The sequence below is a fragment of the Bos indicus x Bos taurus genome, chromosome 6 (genome assembly GCF_003369695.1).
Source record: "Bos indicus x Bos taurus breed Angus x Brahman F1 hybrid chromosome 6, Bos_hybrid_MaternalHap_v2.0, whole genome shotgun sequence".
Lineage (NCBI taxonomy): Eukaryota > Metazoa > Chordata > Mammalia > Artiodactyla > Bovidae > Bos > Bos indicus x Bos taurus.
This window is the reverse complement of record NC_040081.1, coordinates 7,091,434-7,109,778: the sequence shown is the minus strand read 5'-3', so window position 1 is coordinate 7,109,778 and position 18,345 is coordinate 7,091,434. Positions and strand designations below refer to the sequence as shown.

The 18,345-nt window shown below is 38.9% G+C and overlaps 1 protein-coding gene across 1 annotated transcript in view; it reads right to left on the bottom strand.

The window, feature by feature from the left end:
- PRSS12 (serine protease 12) overlaps positions 1–18,345 on the bottom strand; it is a 76,386-nt gene that overhangs the window by 44,969 nt on the left and 13,072 nt on the right. The window contains exon 2 of the mRNA XM_027543735.1: positions 6,844–6,994. Coding sequence (XP_027399536.1) covers positions 6,844–6,994 — 151 coding nt within the window. The remainder of the gene's footprint in view (positions 1–6,843; positions 6,995–18,345) is intronic.

Below are 18,345 nucleotides of genomic sequence, written 5' to 3'. Positions count from 1 at the left end.
TTTCCTTATCAATTCATTCCACTGTAGCTATCTTGGTCCATAAAGTACCATTCATTAAGAATGAAAGAGCTGCAAGCTAGAGTCTGGGGCCCTGATGACTGTGGAACCACCATACCAACCTTGAGTTGACTATCTCTGGTCTTTATGACCATTGCATCAATGATGCTGGCCAGCCATCTCATCCTCTGATGCCCTCTTCTCCTTCTCCCCTCAGTCTTTATTAGCATCAGGGATTTTCCACATGAGTCAGCTGTTCACATCAGATGACCAAAATACTGGAGTTTCAGCTTCAGCATCAGTCCTTCCAATTCAGGGTTGATTTCCCTTAAGATTGACTGGTTTGATCCCCTTGCTGTCCAGGGACTTTCAGGAGTTTTCTCCAGCACCACAGTTTGAAGGCATCAATTCTTTGGTGCTCCACCTTCTTTACGGTCCAGTTCTCAGAACTGGACATGACCACTGGGAAGACCAGATCCTTGACTACATGGACCTTTGTCGGCAGAGTAATGTCTCCTTTTCAAACCTACTGTCTAGGTTTGTCACAGCTTTCCTGCCAAGTAGCAAACATCTACTGATTTCACGGCTGCAGTCACTGTCCACAGTGATTTTGGAGCCCAAGAAGAGGAACCTGTCACTATTTCCACCTTTTCCCCTCTATGTGCCATGAAGGAATGGGGCTGGATGCCATGATCTTAGCTTTTTTAATATTTAGTTGTAAGCCGGCTCTTTCACTCCCTTCCTTTGCCCTCATCAAGAGGCTCTTTAGCTCCTCTTTGCTTTCTGCCATTAGAGTGGTATCATCCGCATATCTGAGGTTGTTGATGTTTCTCCTGCCTATTTTGATTCCAGCTTGTAACTCATCCAGCCTGGCATTTCTTATGTCTTGTTTAAGCCACAGTTATTTTCAGTTCTCTTACTCATGGCCAAACATTTCTTCACTCAAATTTATTTGACTAAATTGACTTCTCTCACAATTCAAAGTGACACTATATTCTCTAGAACCCCAGATTTCAATGAAGAAGATCATGATTGCCTGTCAAAATGATAAATGACTTCAGAAATTGCATCTTTAGCCCTTTTCAGCCATTTAATTCTTAAACTAGAGTATTTATATTTTTAGTATGCTTTTCAACGATACTGCATCTATTCCCCACTATTTAAGTTGCCCTTTTCTCCTTACATTATAACTATCTTGAGAATTTAAAACCAAAACAGGAAAGCAATTCTGATATATGTAATTCAAATTTTACTATCCAGAAATAAGGTTTTATCGGAACAAAACCACACTCATTCCCAAATTATTGTCTGTGGCTGCTTTTGCACTACACAAAAGCTCAGTGGAGTAACTGGAAAGTCTAAAGTACTCACTATCTGTCCCTTTACGGAAAATGTTTGTTGACCCTTGCTCTAGAGGAAAGAGATTAATGAAAGCAAATATGAAAACTGATTTAGAGAACACTGAAAGTCGCAGAATATAAGCAGAGGAGACAGGATGACTAATGCAGGTCATGGGGAAGCCAGATAGGAAAGCTTTGGAGAAAGGCAGATTAACCGTCTCCTTGGATCTCTGCCCTGTGACAATTGCTAGAAAAGAAAAAGATCTGTGTCTGTTAAAGAAAATTTCAGTGAGTATAATTCCTTGAGGCAAGATTAGGTGCTAAAATAAAACCAGGGACCAATATGAGAGAAAATAAAATTTGATCCCAAACTCAGAAACAAAAAATGAACTCCAGATGGTTTAAAAATCTAAATAGAAAGAAGGAAAAAAAGGGAGGAAGGAGGGAAAGCGGAAGACAAGATGACTAAAAAGTTAATACAATGCAATGAAATAATAAGAACATAGTTCTTAAACCCTTGATAATAAGGGAATTTCCTGAGCAAGATTAAAAAAAAAAAAAAAAAAACCGAGAAATCAGAAAACAAAGACTATAAAAAGTTAAACTTATAAATTTGAACTATGTAATAAATAAACCAAACACATAAATTTGAACTACTGTATAGCAAAATACAGCACAATCAGATCAAAAGGCAAAGAAGGTAAAAGATATATTTGTAAAATATAACAGCAATCAAAGAAAAAAAATTCTTAGAAGTAAATAATCATAATTTATTATTATCATAATGAAAGACAAAATGACCAACATCAAAAATAGGGTAATGGAGAGAAACAACCTATTTACAGAAGAAGAAATAGCCATGGCCACTGAGCATATTGTAAGATGCTCAACTTACAAGGATCAAGTTAAAACAGTAAGAATGCATTTTTACATATCCTTAAAATCCTTTGCACTAAAAGTCTAGGCTAAAAGATTAAAAACTAAAGGCTTTCTATTCCCAAGAAAAAAATAACAAAGGTAAAATACTCATTACTTGGGAGTGACTTGAGACAGGCTGGACAGAGTAACTGAAATACACTGCATTTCAGATATGTCAAAGATGTGGTAGAGGTTCTAGGAAAAAGCAAAAGGCCTGATTAATAGCCTCTAAACTGTGTTCCTACCTTAAGGGAGGACACTAGATGGGAGTTCAGAAGCCCCGGACAGTGACTCTGGGGAAAATCATCTATGTTACAATGCAGCCTTAAAACATCATTTGGGTGTTTTATTTTCTTCCTTATATATCTTCATATTTTCCATTGTTTACAACCATTATTTTAATGATCACAAAAATGTTTAATTAAAATAATCAGAAAAATTAATGCAACAAATTCAAGAACCAAAACAAAACAAAAAAACACTAACTAGGAAACCATGATGTAAAACAAACTAGGCTTCCCAGCTAATTTTTGAGTTTACTAAAAATTAAGATGATACTTATAAATACACACAGTCCTTCAGCCTATTTCCTGGTGCCCTGGACTGTACTGGCTTTCAGGGGAATACCAAAGAAATGAATGACTCTGCCCTTCAAGAGATTGTCTAATACCAGGGAGAGCAACATAAAACTCATGGTTTGTTAAAGGCTAATAAGTGCTATGTAAATTTGATAAAGTTTTGTGTGTTCTCTTCCCTTCCATTATGAAAAGTATGTCCACACCAGCCCCGGCAGTTCATGTGTAGTAACAGTCCCAGTTTTACTACTTTCTTACCATCTGACAGCCGAATAAATTTGTGGAATAGGGGATCTCTGGTATAATACATCGATTTATTAGGTTACTTTATGCAAAGTTGTTTGACCTACATAGCAGCAATCCCCAATAAACACTGAATTGATCCTGTGTCTGATCCATATCCAAACATTCCTAAACCTCTTTAGCTAATCTGATTGTATTCATATAAAATAGTCTGTTTTTCATAGAAAAATAGCAAATAAAAAGTACCACCTGACTAACTCAATCCCTGGATTTAGCTACTACTTTGAATAGATACAGAATTGAGTTAGGCAATTCTATTGTGTAAAAAGGATTACTTGTTAGGTTATAAAAGACTGGTTCTTTGACCACAAATATCATTTTGTGACACATAACATTTGGATGAAAAACTCATTTTTATGGTCAATAGTCCATATTTCTTTCTGGAAAACAATCCCCTCTATCTCCAATAATGACATTTTGAAGTATACTGAATGATTACTGTATGCCAGACACTGGTCTAACAGCTTCAAATGTATTAACTCTTTCAATCCTCCCTACAACCCCATGATGTTATTATCCACTGTTTACAGATGAGGAAACTGAGGTGCAGAAGTTAAACAATTTGCCCAGAATTAGATGGTAAAATGTGTCTGGCTTTAGAGCAGACTCTGAAACACTTTGCTTTCTTTCAGTCTCGTGGGGCATTTTCAGTGAGGTGTCTGTGGCACATTAATATATAATCTGTCTAAAACATGCTTATCATCAATTTCCTCCTACAATAAACTTTTCTCTCTTGACTTCCCTATTTCTTTCAGCCTGTATTCGTATTTATCCTTATTAATACCTGCCTATTTTACAAACAGTGTAACATGAAAGGAAAATTCCTACTTTGGGAGCCATAAATTTCAAGATTCTGGTCCTCACTCACAGTATAATTTGGGAACTTTGAGTAATCTCAGAGAGCCTAACTTTCTCATCTGTTAAATAAGGCCTCCTTTCTGCTCAATAATTAGACATACCAATAATGTTTGTAAAATATTTTTAAAATTAATAAGCAATAAAATAATAGAACAAATAAATATTTTTAAAGAGTATGAGAAGAATTTTTATTTTGACCACTGAATAATATGGTTCTGTAATATAATTTTATAGCCAAAAAAAAAACCTAAGGAAAAAAAAGTGTTCAAAAATTTACAATTCTTATGTAAATTATGGCATATCCACAGAATAAAATATGATGTCACAGTTCCATTAGCAGCTACGCTTTTAAGAGTTCTGAAAGACATAGGAAATGCTTCAATGTTAAGTGCACAAAAAGAACGCCAAGTAAAATGTCTCTACCTGAAACTTCACTGCATATGTATGCATTCTCAAGTTCAATTTTCTAACACTTGGCTGCTTCCTTTCCTGATCCTCATGTTTCTCTGAGTTCTGGGTTAATCAAATTTAAATATCTTAAGTACGGTTATTTCTTTTGTGTTTTAGGAAGCTTGCCAGCTACCAAAATCTACAGCCACCATTAAACGATGAGGGTCAACAAAGACAGCATCTCACAAAGAAATTGTAACCAGCACTCCAGGGAGGCATGATATAGTTTGCCTTTGGGAATTCAACAAAGCAAGTACCACTGAGATGAAACATGTAACATTAAAAATTATTTCATCTGAAAGTACTGTGCCTTTAAGTAAGCAAAACAAATTCTAGGGGAAGAGCAGTTGCAGAATACTGCTGTACTGCAAGTTTATGAGAGAAGTAGAAAACCAAAGGAAAGAAAAACAGAGCAAAAGAACAGCATCAGTTCAGAGACTAGGATACTTATAATAAAAAAAAATCTCCACCAAGCTATATTGTTGGTTATTACACAGGCCTGTGGAAGATCTTTGCTGTCTTGAATATTTGAAGGTATTTTCCCTTTTCATCACTTCTCTAAATACAAAGCTCCTCATACAAAAGATAGCAATGAGCAAATGCTTGAGAAAGATGTAAACACTTTACTCAACCCACACATATGTTCAACATTAATACAGTCTTCCTTGTGATTCTATCTCTACATTCTTTCCATGTAGTAGACTATTGTTTGTCAACACAGTCTTTGTTTAAGAACTGTTTATGTAAGTGAAAAAAAAAAATCTTGGCTAAAGAAAGAACTCTACATTACAACATGAATTTTTAGAATCACTTTTAAAACTACAAAAGTGAAAGTGTTAGTTGCTCAGTGGTATTCAACTGTTTGCTATAGCAAAGTCCGACCCCACGGACTATAGCCTGCCAGGCTCCACTGTCCATGGAATTCTCCAGGGAAGAATATTGGAGTGGGTTACCATTTCCTCCTCCAGGGGATCTTCCCAACCCAGGAATCGAACCCACATCTCGAGTATCCTGCATTAGCAAGTGGGTTCTTTACCAGTAGGGCCACCTGGGAAGCAAATACTTGAGTGATGTTTATCTAATCAAACTTTTGGATCTCGCCTCCCATTTCAGAAGTTACAAGAACCAGAGGAGTAAGCTCACTGACACCAGGAGGAAGAAATGAGACAAATCCAGAAGGTAGGATATTCTACAAAACAACCGGTGTTGTCTTTGGTCTCTGCAACAAGTCAGTGTTAGGAAAAACAAGAGAACGTTCTGGATTAAAAGACTTTGGGGATATAACACCCGCATGCACCACAAGGCCCTGGGCTAAATTCTGCTACAGAGAACCATCTGTCAAGGACATGGTGGGAACACGTATGGAAATTTGAACATGACAGGATATTAAACAATGTAAGAATGATTACCTCTTACATTAGTTGTGATGATAATTTGGCGATGTAGGACAATGTTCTTATTTTTAAAAGGTGCACACTGAAGTATTTAGAGGTAAAATGTTGAAAAATCTTTATTTTGTTTTAAAATACTTTAATATTAACCTACAGTTTTGAAAAAGTTGGGGAGGGACAGTTGCAAAAACAATTGCAAAAAAATTACGGTTCAAGGTTCAAAAGTCACGCTCCAGCGTCAAAGACTATGCTTAACTGGACAAAGTGAAACAAGAACTGAGACGTTTTCATTTTGAGAAGTCTCCACATCAACCCACCGCTACCTGCCACAACATGCTAAATATTTTTTTTTCAAATTTAAAGTAAAATATCAACTTTCAGAAGATCTGCCAGTATAATTTGAGAGAAACTTTTAGGCCTTCTATACCAATGTTCACTAAAGACAAGGATCAGAGGATACAAAATTATAACATACTATTCCAAAGTAACCATAACTAAAGCAACATATAATATTGGTTTTCTGTCTGTATTCCACAAACTTCATTGCCATATCCTGCACAGGAATTATTTCCTTTGAACATTAATAAACATTCTTTGTTCTAAGCACAACCTAACAAATAAGGAAGCAATGGCCAAAAGTTTAGACAATATTTTGGGGAAAGAAGTTGAACTTCAGTTAAAGCCTCACAACTAGTTTCATCATATGACTTTGGTAAGTCACTGTGGTTGACCACGCTAGTGACTACCTGGGAGTCCTGTAAAGGCTCCTGATAAAAAGTGGTAAAAGGCTTAAGATTTTTAAGAATACAAAGTCAGTTGAATTCAGATACAAACAGGTTAGATCTATAGGTATACAGACATTCTCTTCAAGGAGACTACAGCCAAATACAATGATCAAAAAGGTGGCTTTTTCTATTTGTTCAAAGAAATGTGCAATTTAAACACACCTACCTTTGGGTATGGAAGCAATAAACTTAGAAATGTAAGCAAAACAAAAGAAGAACAACCAACCTCAGACCCAGCTGCCTGCAGACCACTTCTGCATCTGCATCATCCCACTGGTCGTCACAGACTGTCCCCCACTGACCAGCATGGTAGACCTCCACTCGGCCCTCACGCACACTGCTGCCCCCAACAAGGCGCAGGATGGGGAACGCAGGACCTGCAATATGAAATTAACGACAAATTAACACCTACACATCTACACTGAGCTATAGAAGATCAGGTATATTCTATTTGTTTGTCATTCTCAATCATAAAGTTATATTTAATAAGTCACTTCAGCGATATGGACATACCCACGCATGTCTAATATATTTTATGATAATCTCAACTGATTAAAACCCTCCAACTTGAATTACACTCATACAAATAGCTGTCAAGAGGAAGCAGTCTAAATTCACTTTTCCCCGAGGACCTCAGAAACCAGAAAAGACACACTCAAAACTGCAGTTATTGGAAACCCATTTGATTTTTATGGTATTGTGGGGGGTAGCATTGATTTTTTAATTTACAGTAACTTGAGCATTACCAACATGTAATTATTAAGAATGGCACTTTTATCTATGACATACTTGCTTTCAGCATAGAAATATTTTTACATTTGTAGAGATCAAGTCAAAGTTTACATTATCACATTATAAGAAGCTGGTGGACATCACAGCCACTACCTTCAAAAAACAATACTGAAGATTCATTTGTGTATGAATCAATTCATTCTCTGTGAAGAATACCAGAGGCTTCCCCATGCAAATTCCTTATTATAGTCTACGATACCCTTATCTATTTTCATCAGTTTAATTTTTCTCTCTTTTTATTAGCCTAGAATTGAGGACACAGGGAATGCCTTTCCCTTTCACTCAAGTACTTCAGATACCCAGCTATGTAGAAGGCAGGTAATAAATATTTGTTGACTGACTGGATTGGCAAGCGATGACTAAAAGCCTAGAAAGAATATCCCAAACAACGAAAAATAACTATCGCTATCCATTCCTTCAATTCTGTTTCTTAAACAGCTATTAGGCAGAGAGGCACTGCACAAATGCTACCCCTTAAGCAGTATATTGCCTCGGGATATGGACAACATGAGCACAGACGGGAGACCACTGGGAAGACCCTGCAGGGGTTCAGGTGCAAAAGGAGCTTGCCCACCACTGGGGGGAATTAGGGCATCTCTTCTAAAGAAGCTGTAGCTAAGAGGGCCAAGATGATGGATGGGACTTCATAAGTTAGACATGGGGATGTGCAGTTCAGACAAAATGAACCGAATGAACAAAAGCATAGAAGCACAAAGCTGTATGTGTTTGGGAAACAGAACAGCCCTCTAATTTTTCTGGAATAAAGAATGTGAGATGGTCAAAGGTTCAGAACAGGCTGGGTCCCTATTAGGAAATTTAGTTTTATCTTTTGCCAAATACTCATCATTTATCCACATGAAATATGCTTCTAATTCCTCCACAGTATAAGCAGCTATCAATAAATGGTATTTGGACATTCATATTTTTATTCAAATATCACACCAGAGAAGGGATTTAGATTAGTGAACATGTACATCTATTCATATTCTGATATTTGTAACACAGTTTTCTTACATAAGTCAACTAGCACTTGTAATTTGGAAAAGGATAAAGGTAGGCTTAATAAACATAACTGTTCTCAACATTATATAGCAGCTTCTTATAATTAATGATTGCTCAATTATGATAAGAAACCTAAATTTACATGTTATTATGTTTATTTTTCTTTTAAGAAGCTTGGAAAATATAGAAACTAACCAATGGAAACAACATAAATTTCTTAAATTATTATATCCTTTTCTGCCTCTCCTCTCCCCACCTCCATGGTAAGCTTGGAAAAAACAGAAAAACAAAAAATTTTAAGAGGAAATTTAAAATTATCTACAACCCAGAAACATTATGGCATAATTACCTTACATTTTTTAAAATGTTGTGCTTTATTTTAAATGTAGTTTTTACACTGGTTGTGTAAGTATTTGTGAAAATATTAAGAAGCTCAAAGACAAAATTTAGTCACCATCTCACATCTTCCCAACAAATACACACAGAAAAAAAATAATTTGAAAGAAATTTCAGTGAAGTAGTTGACTCGTATTTAACTTATGGATAAATAAAACTCCCAGACATTTTCATTTATATTGATATTTCCTATGTCCAATACTCAGATACGATCTTCTACTTTTTAAGTGTTGGAAAAGTACTACATGCCAAGATGCTAAATGTAAATTACAAACTAAAAGAAAGTATTAACATTAAAGGTCTGCTGCTGTGCCTTAAGATAGACTCAGTGTTTGCTGATTTGAGCTGTTTTCATATTCTCATTTAATTTACCATAAAAGCATATTTTTTCACTCCCACTTCTAATTTATCTCAACCTTCAATACATATATGCTTACACCAGTCTTAAATTTACCTTTGCAGCCAGAGTATAAACAAGTGGATAGATTATAGAGAATAGAGAGCTTTTTTAAATAAAGAGTAGACAGAGATCCTGAAAAAAAGGATTGTTTTCAAAATTTTACTTACTTCACTACTTGAAAAACGTTAACATATTTTACCAGTTAGGTTGAACACAGAATACAAGCAATATCTACAAAAAGCAGTGCACTGTTGAGCCTGATTCAGAGCATCCCTGACGTAGCAAAGTGTAAACATGTATTTGCCAAAGGTAGGATTACCAACAGGTGGAGAGGCAAAGGAAGAAAAGGAAAAACTTACACGACATAAAGATTTAGAATGCACCTTGCACCCACAAAAGGACTGCAGCTCTCCAAGCACAGCCTCGTATGAGATCTTGCACCATTTCCATCGGGTCTTCCTGTCAGTTCACAAGAACGACCCTAGCTTGGATTTTCCTATTTTTTCGGAGGGAGCAGGTCAATTCCTTCCCTGATACTTGTACTCAACCAGAAACCATTGCCCTCGGCTGTCTGCTGGCATTCTAAGACCTGGGACATCTGATCACGCTGCTATCTCCAAGAAAATCCAAAAAGGTGTGATAGCCACAGGTGTGGTCACACGTTAAAACAACCATGGACCCCAGAAAACCCAACCACCATTGTGAAACCAAAAGCCTAGAAAGAATATCCCAAACAAGGAATAATAACTAGCAAAGGGAGCTTCTCCCGCTGCTTCCATTCACATGATCATACACACATCTGTATACTGAAACCATATACTAATCACCAATGCTGCAGATGGTGACTGCAGCCATGAAATTAAAAGACGCTTCCTCCTTGGAAGGAAAGTTATGACCAACCTAGATAGCATATTAAAAAGCACAGACATTACTTTGCCAACAAAGGTCTGTCTCGTCAAGGCTATGGTTTTTCCAGTGGTCATGTATGGATGTGAGAGTTGGACTATAAAGAAAGCTGAGTGTGAAAGAATTGATGCTTTTGAACTGTGGTGTTGGAGAAGACTCTTGAGAGTCCCTTGGACTGCAAGGAGATCCAACCAGTCCATTCTAAAGGAAATCAGTCCTGGATGTTCATTGGAAGGACTGATGGTGAAGCTGAAGGTCCAATACTTTGGCTACCTCATGTGAAGTGCTGACTCATTTGAAAAGACCCTGATGCTGGGAAAGACTGAAGGCAAAAGGAGAAGGGGATGACAGAGGATGAGATGGTTGGATGGCATCACTGACTCAATGGAGATGAGTTTGAGTAAACTCCTGGAGTTGGTAATGGACAGGGAGGCCTGGCATGCCTCGGTCCATTAGGTCTCGAACAGTCAAACACAACTGAGCGACTGAACTGAACTGAACACCTAGGACATCATGCATAGAAGGAGCCCTTATCCAAGGTAGTGATTTGTTTTATGGAATGTGCTATCTTCAAAGTAGAACACTAATAACTATGATTCGATTCGATTCTATAAAGTGAAAATATTTTGTTATAGTTGCTGTATTTTATTTTTGGTTTCAAGATGATTTTTAACTTGATTCCATCACAATTTTTCATTACCCAAATAAGTGTTTCATATACAGTATATAATAATCCTATAAACAAATTAGGTTAAAACAGAAAATATGTGAAGTGAGGTCAGGGCTTCCCAGGTAGTCCAGTGGTTAAGAATTTGCCTTGCAATGCAGGGGAGACCAGTTCAATCCGTGGTCTGGGACGATCCCACATGCTAGGGGGCAGTTAGGCCCAAGCTTCACAAGCACTAAAGCCGGCATGCTCTAGAGCCTGCGCTCCACAGCAAGAAAAGCCACCTCAATGAGAAGCCCATGTGCTGCAACTAGAGAGCAGCCCCTACTTCTGCAACGAGAGAGAGCCCATGCACAGCAGCCAAAAAATTTTAATTAAAAAAAAACTGAGTTCAAATGTAAATCCAACTGTTAGATGAATTCCTTTGAGGACTAATTAGATTGTTGCTAAGTCATGATGATTCAGACTCAAGTCTGTATTTAAACGCTTAGGAAAACATTTAACTAAGACACGTTTTTCACCTGGAATGCTGAAAACAGAATAAAAGTAAAGCAAGAGAATAATTTTTTTTTTTTTTTAACCATGGGAAAAGCTACACAGGACAGCAGCTGCCATCTTCTCAGAACACGCCCCGCCCTGCCAGATGTCTTTTTCACAAAGCAGTATATTTTCTTCATCTCCTCGGCAACGGACATTGCTCCAATAAACGGGAATAAGGCCCAGTTCAGAAAACGGGGTTTGTTTTGCGACTCCTTTTCCTCTGGAAGTACAATGCTCAAGATTAGGTTGATCAAATGTAGGCTAACTTTTATCAAAGCACTGCTGCTGCTGCTAAGTCACTTCAGTCGTGTCCGACTCTGTGCGACCCCATAGACAGCAGCCCACCAGGCTCCCCGGTCCCTGGGATTCTCCAGGCAAGAACACTGGAGTGGGTTGCCATTCCTTTCTCCAATGCATGAAAGTGAAAGTGAAGTCACTCCATCGTGTCCGACTCTTAGTGACCCCATGGACTTCAGCCTACCAGGCTCCTCCGTCCATGGGATTTTCCAGGCAAGAGTGCTGGAGTGGGGTGCCATTGCCTTCTCCAATGCATGAAAGTGAAAAGTGAAAGTGAAGTCGCTCCATCGTGTCCCATTTAAAAAAATTTTATATATATATAATAGTATTTACTAGCAAGACTTTGAAATCAATTAAGATAACTCAGCTAGTCTACATATGTTTAACCTCTGATATGTACAAAACTGAAATTAAATTTTTAAAAAATTAAATGCTTATCTGAATAACATGATGATCTCTAGAACTGTCTCCATGCAACAGCTTCCATTAACCCAACAATAAATATTTGGGGTGTATCTAAAATATGAATCTGTCTTGACAGCAATAAAGCCAGGTTGCTCTGCCCTTATTTGAAATTCTCTTTTATTAATGGACTACTAAGAGATGACAGAAGGAATCAGATCTGAAATTTATGTTTGCAGAAAGGTAGTTTACATTCTTTTATCAATCAAGAGAATCTCTGTAATTCACATCTCCACTACAGAGCTTGCTTTTGTTTTTAAATTTTTTAGAAAATTTAATATGCATATAGTTGACTTACAATGTTGTGTCTGCTATACAACAAAGTGAATCAGTTATGCATATACACATACCCATTCTTTCTGCTGTACAAAGAAGTGAATCAGCTACGCATATACATATATCGATTCTTTCTTAGATTATTTTCCCATATAGGTCATCACAGAGCACTGAGTAGAGTTCCCTGTGCTATAAAATAGGTACTTATTAATTATCTATTTTACATATAGTAGTGTGTATATATGAATCCCAATCTCCCAATTCATCCCTCCCTACTGTTCCCTCTTAGTAATCATAAGATTGTTTTCTACATCTGTAACTGTATTTTGTAAATAAGTTCATTGTACCATTTTTGTTTTCTTGTGTCAGTCTCATAGAAAATTTCATTCTTCCCTGATTTTCAGGGATAATAAAAGCACAGGTAGAAAGGTACATGAAGGAAGACACTGACACCAGCCTACAAATTTGTTACACCTTCAGGCTGTCAAAGAAAAAGGCAATATACGCCCACCAGCCAAGGACTATTTGCCAGACAAAATACCGGAGATAAAATCAGTAATTAACATGCTAACACCATAACTCTTTGTAGGCTCTCCCCTTCCTCTTGCTTTTATCCTGATTTATCCCAACCCTCATTGTAAAAAATTAGTGAAGTTGTTGCTTAACCTAAATAATTGTTTAGTTAACTAACTTAACTAATCGTTGTTTAGTTGCTAAATCATGACTCTTTGTAGTCCCATGGACCGTAGCCCACCAGGTTCCTCTGTCCATGGAACTGCCCATCAAGAAAACCGGAGTGGGTTGCCACTTCCTTCTCCAGGGGCTCTTCCTGACCTAGAGATAGAACTTGCATCTCTTGCACTGGCAGGTGGATTCTTTACTGATAAGCCACCAGGGAAGCTGAATTAAGTATTGCTGTTGTTCAGTCGCTCAGTCATGTCCAACTCTTTGAGACACCAAGGACTGCAGCACACCAGGCTTCCCTTTCCTTCACCATCTCCGGAAGCTTGCTCAAACTCATGTCCATTGAGTCCGTGATGCCATCCAATCATCTCATCATCCACTTCTCCTCCTGCCTTCCATCTTTCCCAGCATCAGGGTCTTTTCCAATGAGTCAGCTCTTCACATCAGGTAGCCAAAGTACTAGAGCTTCAGCTTCAGCATCAGTCCTTCCAATAAATATTCAGGGTTGACTTCCTTTAGGATTGCCTGGTTTGATCTCCTTGAATCTAAGGGACTCTCAAGAGCATTCTCCAACATCACAGTTGCAAAGCATCACTTAAGTATTACATTAACCCTATTTGCTACTCTAATAGAATCAAAAGTCTGAACAAAACTTAAGCCCTTAAGGTTCGCCTACACTAAATATAATTTCCCACCTTTCGAGTGAGAAGACAGGAAACACGCAAATTAAAATTCTTACTGATTTGACTGCAGTGGACTAACCTTTTCATTTGTGTCATCACATTAGATATTACCACTCATTGATGATTAACCTAAAATATTTGCAAATGGAAAGTTTTTCTTTCAGGCCTTTTAACCCTTATATTTTCATAACAAGATATTTTCCAAGCTTTTTAAAGATCCTTGGTGATAAAGGTCAAGAAAAATATAGGGCATGTATACTTGGAAAAAAATAAATGATACACAAAAATAGAACGATAACAACAAAAATAAAACCATTCATTCCAAAATGGAAACTTCTGCTCCTGGGAAACCCCTTGAAACAAAGCATAAAGGTACTGGCCATGGTAGGAGTCAGTGTACACCTGTCCATTTTAAGGAGAGTGCCTAGGGTCAGCCTGAAGGCAGGAGGAGAAGAGGGTGACAGAGGATGAGATGGTTGAATGGCATCGCTAACTCTATGGACATGAGCTTGGGTAAACTCCGGGAGTTGGTGATGGACAGGGAGGCCTGGCATGCAGTGGTCCATGGGGTCACAAAGAGTCGGACACGCCTGAGTGACTGAACTCAACTGAACTGAGGGTGGGAGGAAGGGCCAGCAGCTTCTCAGGATGATGGGTGCCGCTGGGCCGAGGGAAGTTGCCGTTTCTTACAGAATCTTCTCAGTGCAAAAACCCATGTCCCAGGATATTACACCTTACCCAGCATGGGATGAAACTGCAAATGAACCTCACCTCCTACACACACACAGCAGTGGAGTTTGTGGGTGACTCAAGGCAGAAAGATAAAAGCAAATGACAGCAACCACGGGCTCTACAGGCTGCTGGGAAAATAAAAATCTTAGGACCCAATTCTTTGTTTCCTGGCACTGAAGAATCCAATTGTTCAATCAAAGACCAAAAGATGCTTTTATTTTTGTACCACTTAGCTTCTGCCCATTTCCTAGTCAATTCAGTTCAGTTCAGTTGCTTAGTCATTACTCTTTGCGAACCCATGGACTGCAGTGCGCCTGGCCTCCCTGTCCATTGCCAACCTCCAGAGTTTACTCAAACTCATGTCCATTGAGTTGGTGATGCCAACTAAGCATCTCATCCTCTGTCGTCCCCTTCTCCTCCAGCCTTCAATCTTTCCCAGCATCAGGGTCTTTTCCAATGAGTCAGCTCTTTGCATGAAGTGGCCAAAGTATTGGAGTTTCAGCTTCAGCATCAGTCCTTCCAAAGAACACCCAGGACTGATCTCCTTTAGAATGGACTGGTTGGATCTCCTTGCAGTCCAAGGGACTCTCAAGAGTCTTCTCCAACACACCACAGTTCAAAAGAATCAATTCTTTGGCGCTCAGCTTTCTTCACAGTCCAAATCTCACATCCATACATGACCACTGGAAAAACCAAAGCCTTGACTAGATGGACCTTTGTTGGCAAACACGCCTCCACTGAAGACTCCTGGACACTCACAGCCAAGTCTGGGTCAGCCTCTTGTGGGGTCACTGCTCCTTTCTCCTGGTTCCTGGTGTGCACAAGGTTCTGTTTGTGCCCTCCAAGAGTCTGTTTCCCCAGTCCTGTGTAAGTTTTGGTGGCTCTATGGTGGGGTTAATGGTGACCTCCTCCAAGAGGGCTTATGCCACACCCAGGGTGCTGCACCCAGAGCCCCTGCCCCTGTGGCAGGCCACTGCTGACCTGGACCTCTGCAAGAGACACTCAAACACAGCCTGTCTCGGTCTCTGTGGGGTCTCTGGGTCCTGGTGTGCACAAGGTTTGTTTGAGCCCTCTGAGCATCTCTGGCAGGTTATTTCCTAGTCAGCAGTGGTAGTAACAAGTGAAGTGCATTTGTATGTAAAGGAACTCACTCCTTCCATTAGGGGCCCTTTCTTAAAAAGTCTTCTGAGAGAAGTCAGTGAGGAACATGACGGAAGGAGAAGAGGAGGTAACCTCTCCAAGGTAACGGCAGGGGGCCAGCACCCACTTCAGGTATCAGCAGACAGATTCGGTCAAGGACGAACAAACTCACCCCAGCTGCAGCTGGTGACAAACGACTGAAGCATCAGCGTCATCCCAGTGGCTGCTACAAACGACGCCCCAGACTCCATTCTCATATACTTCTACTGTGCCTTCAAAGGCGCTTTTGCCACCACGAAGCTGCACTGACCCTAAATGGAAAAGAATCCCCAAATCCTTGGATAGAACATAACCGTTTGAACATACTGAACAAGTCCTCGGGTAACATGCTGAGAGAGCCAGGCTTTCACTGTTCACAGCAAGTCCTTCTTTCTTTAAATGAGGATTTAGCAGGCTTTTTTTTTTTTAATTAACATCCTGATGTCAATGCTAAGGATACTTTCTTTTTTAACCCAGGCAAACAGAAGTCCCAAGGGAAAAAGTGGAAGACTGTGACTAATGGCTGATACTGCATCCCACATATGATTACATCATATATGAAGTTCTTATCACTTATTATCACTTTCCATCTTCACGAGAGGTCACAGATTTTTTTTTTGAGGTCACAGATTTTTAAAAAAGAAAAACAAACAAACACAATGCTGTTAATAAGTTACCTGTTATTGGCTGTTGTATCTTCCTTCTATCTGTTCTTCCACTGAAGAAGAATAAATGTTTTTCCCCTTTTAGCCTCTACCGGTAGTTGTGAGAAGGCTAAAGATAATGTCTAAAATTTCAGAAAGGTGTTAAGTGTCAGAAATATTGTCTAATGTTCGGCTTAGGGAAACTGCCCCTAAGAGAGTGGTGTGGTATAACTGAATGGCCCTTGAACTTCACTTCTCTTTACCTAGCATCCCCACTCAGCTGCTCCACAGTCCATAATTTGACTCATTCTTCTCAGTCTTAAAAGAGTCAAAAATTTAAATTAGAGCATCCCTGGGAAGATAATATTTTAAGTCTTTTCCCTTAACTGTGGATCAAAGTGGTTACTAGGCTTACTGTGGTGATTATTTCATAACATATGCAAATTCCAATCACCATGCAGTACATCTGAAACCAACCTAATAGCATACATCAAATATATTTCAGGTTTTTTTTAAGTGTGCATCAAAGGACTACATTTCTCTTCCCACTGGCACTTATTTTTAGAGTCAGTCCTGAGCCTGCAGTTGAGACATGTGCAGAGGTAGAATCAAACTCAGACAACAACTTAAAAATTTCATAAAAGTCTGTGAAAAGTCACTGAAGATGACCTTTATTTCATAGGTAAAGAAGTTAAGAAATTAAATTTTACTAAAATTTACTAAATTTTACTAAAAATACATTCCACGTATTTCAAAGTAATCTATGGCTTTATAATTATTTTCAAAAATAATAGATTCTAAATCATCCATTCATTTCATTTGCATTAGCCTAGTTTTCTATCACTATTATTTTCCACACAATCATCCTTAAAAAATGTAACTATTTAAGAAACACATATCCTATCTCTCATGATAAACACAAAGCATCATTTAATTCAAACAAGAGGCAAGAACAAATGGAGGCAAAGTTGCACTGCCAAATCCTGATTACTCAAGAGAGAACGTGGGTGTGCATCATTCATACGGCAGATGATCTAAAACTCATTCATATATGTTCTCAGTTCAGTTCAGTTGCTCAGTCATGTCCAACTCTTTGCAACCCCATGAATCACAGCATACCAGGCCTCTCTGTCCATCACCAACTCCCGGAGTTCACTCAAACTCATGTCCATCGAGTCGGTGATGCCATCCAGTCATATCATCCTCTGTCATCCCCTTCTCCTCCTGCCCCCAATCCCTCTCAGCATCAGGGTCCTTCCCAAGGAGTCAACTCTTTGCATGAGGTGGCCAAAATATTGGCATTTCAGCTTTAGCGTCAGTCCTTCCAATGAACACCCAGGACTGATCTCCTTTAGGATGGACTGGTTGGATCTCCTTGCACTCCAAGGGACTCTCAAGAGTCTTCTCCAACACCACAGTTCAAAAGCATCAATTCTTTCACACTCAGCTTTCTTTATAGTCCAACTCTCACATCCATACGTGACCACTGGAAAAACCATAGCCTTGACTAGACGGACGTTTGTTGGCAAAGTAATGTCTCTGCTTTTTAATATGCTATCTAGGTTGGTCATACCCTTCTTTAATTCAGACCAAGCAAGAGGAAGCCCTGTCTAGTTCAGAGAAAATGTTAGGGGGAAACACCAACTGAAAGCACTCGTCCTGGCCAGGCACCACAGTAACCTCCTACATGATTTATTTTATGACAGGAGGTCCCGGTAAAGAACATAAACCAACAAGCCACCACCAACCAGAAGAATTTGGGAAAGTTCCAAAGGAAACACCAATCCCTATGTCCTACCAACTTCCCAGAATCCTCCTCTCTGGAATCCATCTTGACTGAGCAATGCTTGTACCAACAGGAAGGACCTGAGTCAGAATGACTGTCCAGAGACAATCCGGAAAATAATCTCATCACCAGAGATCCCAAGACTGTGAGCCATGGGGCAAAGCAGTTCTCCTGGATTCCCTTACATTACTGCTCTCCACCCACGCACCCCTTCCCAATAAAATCTCTTGCTTTGTCAGCCCATGTGCCTCCTCAGACAATTCATTTCCTAGTGTCAGACAA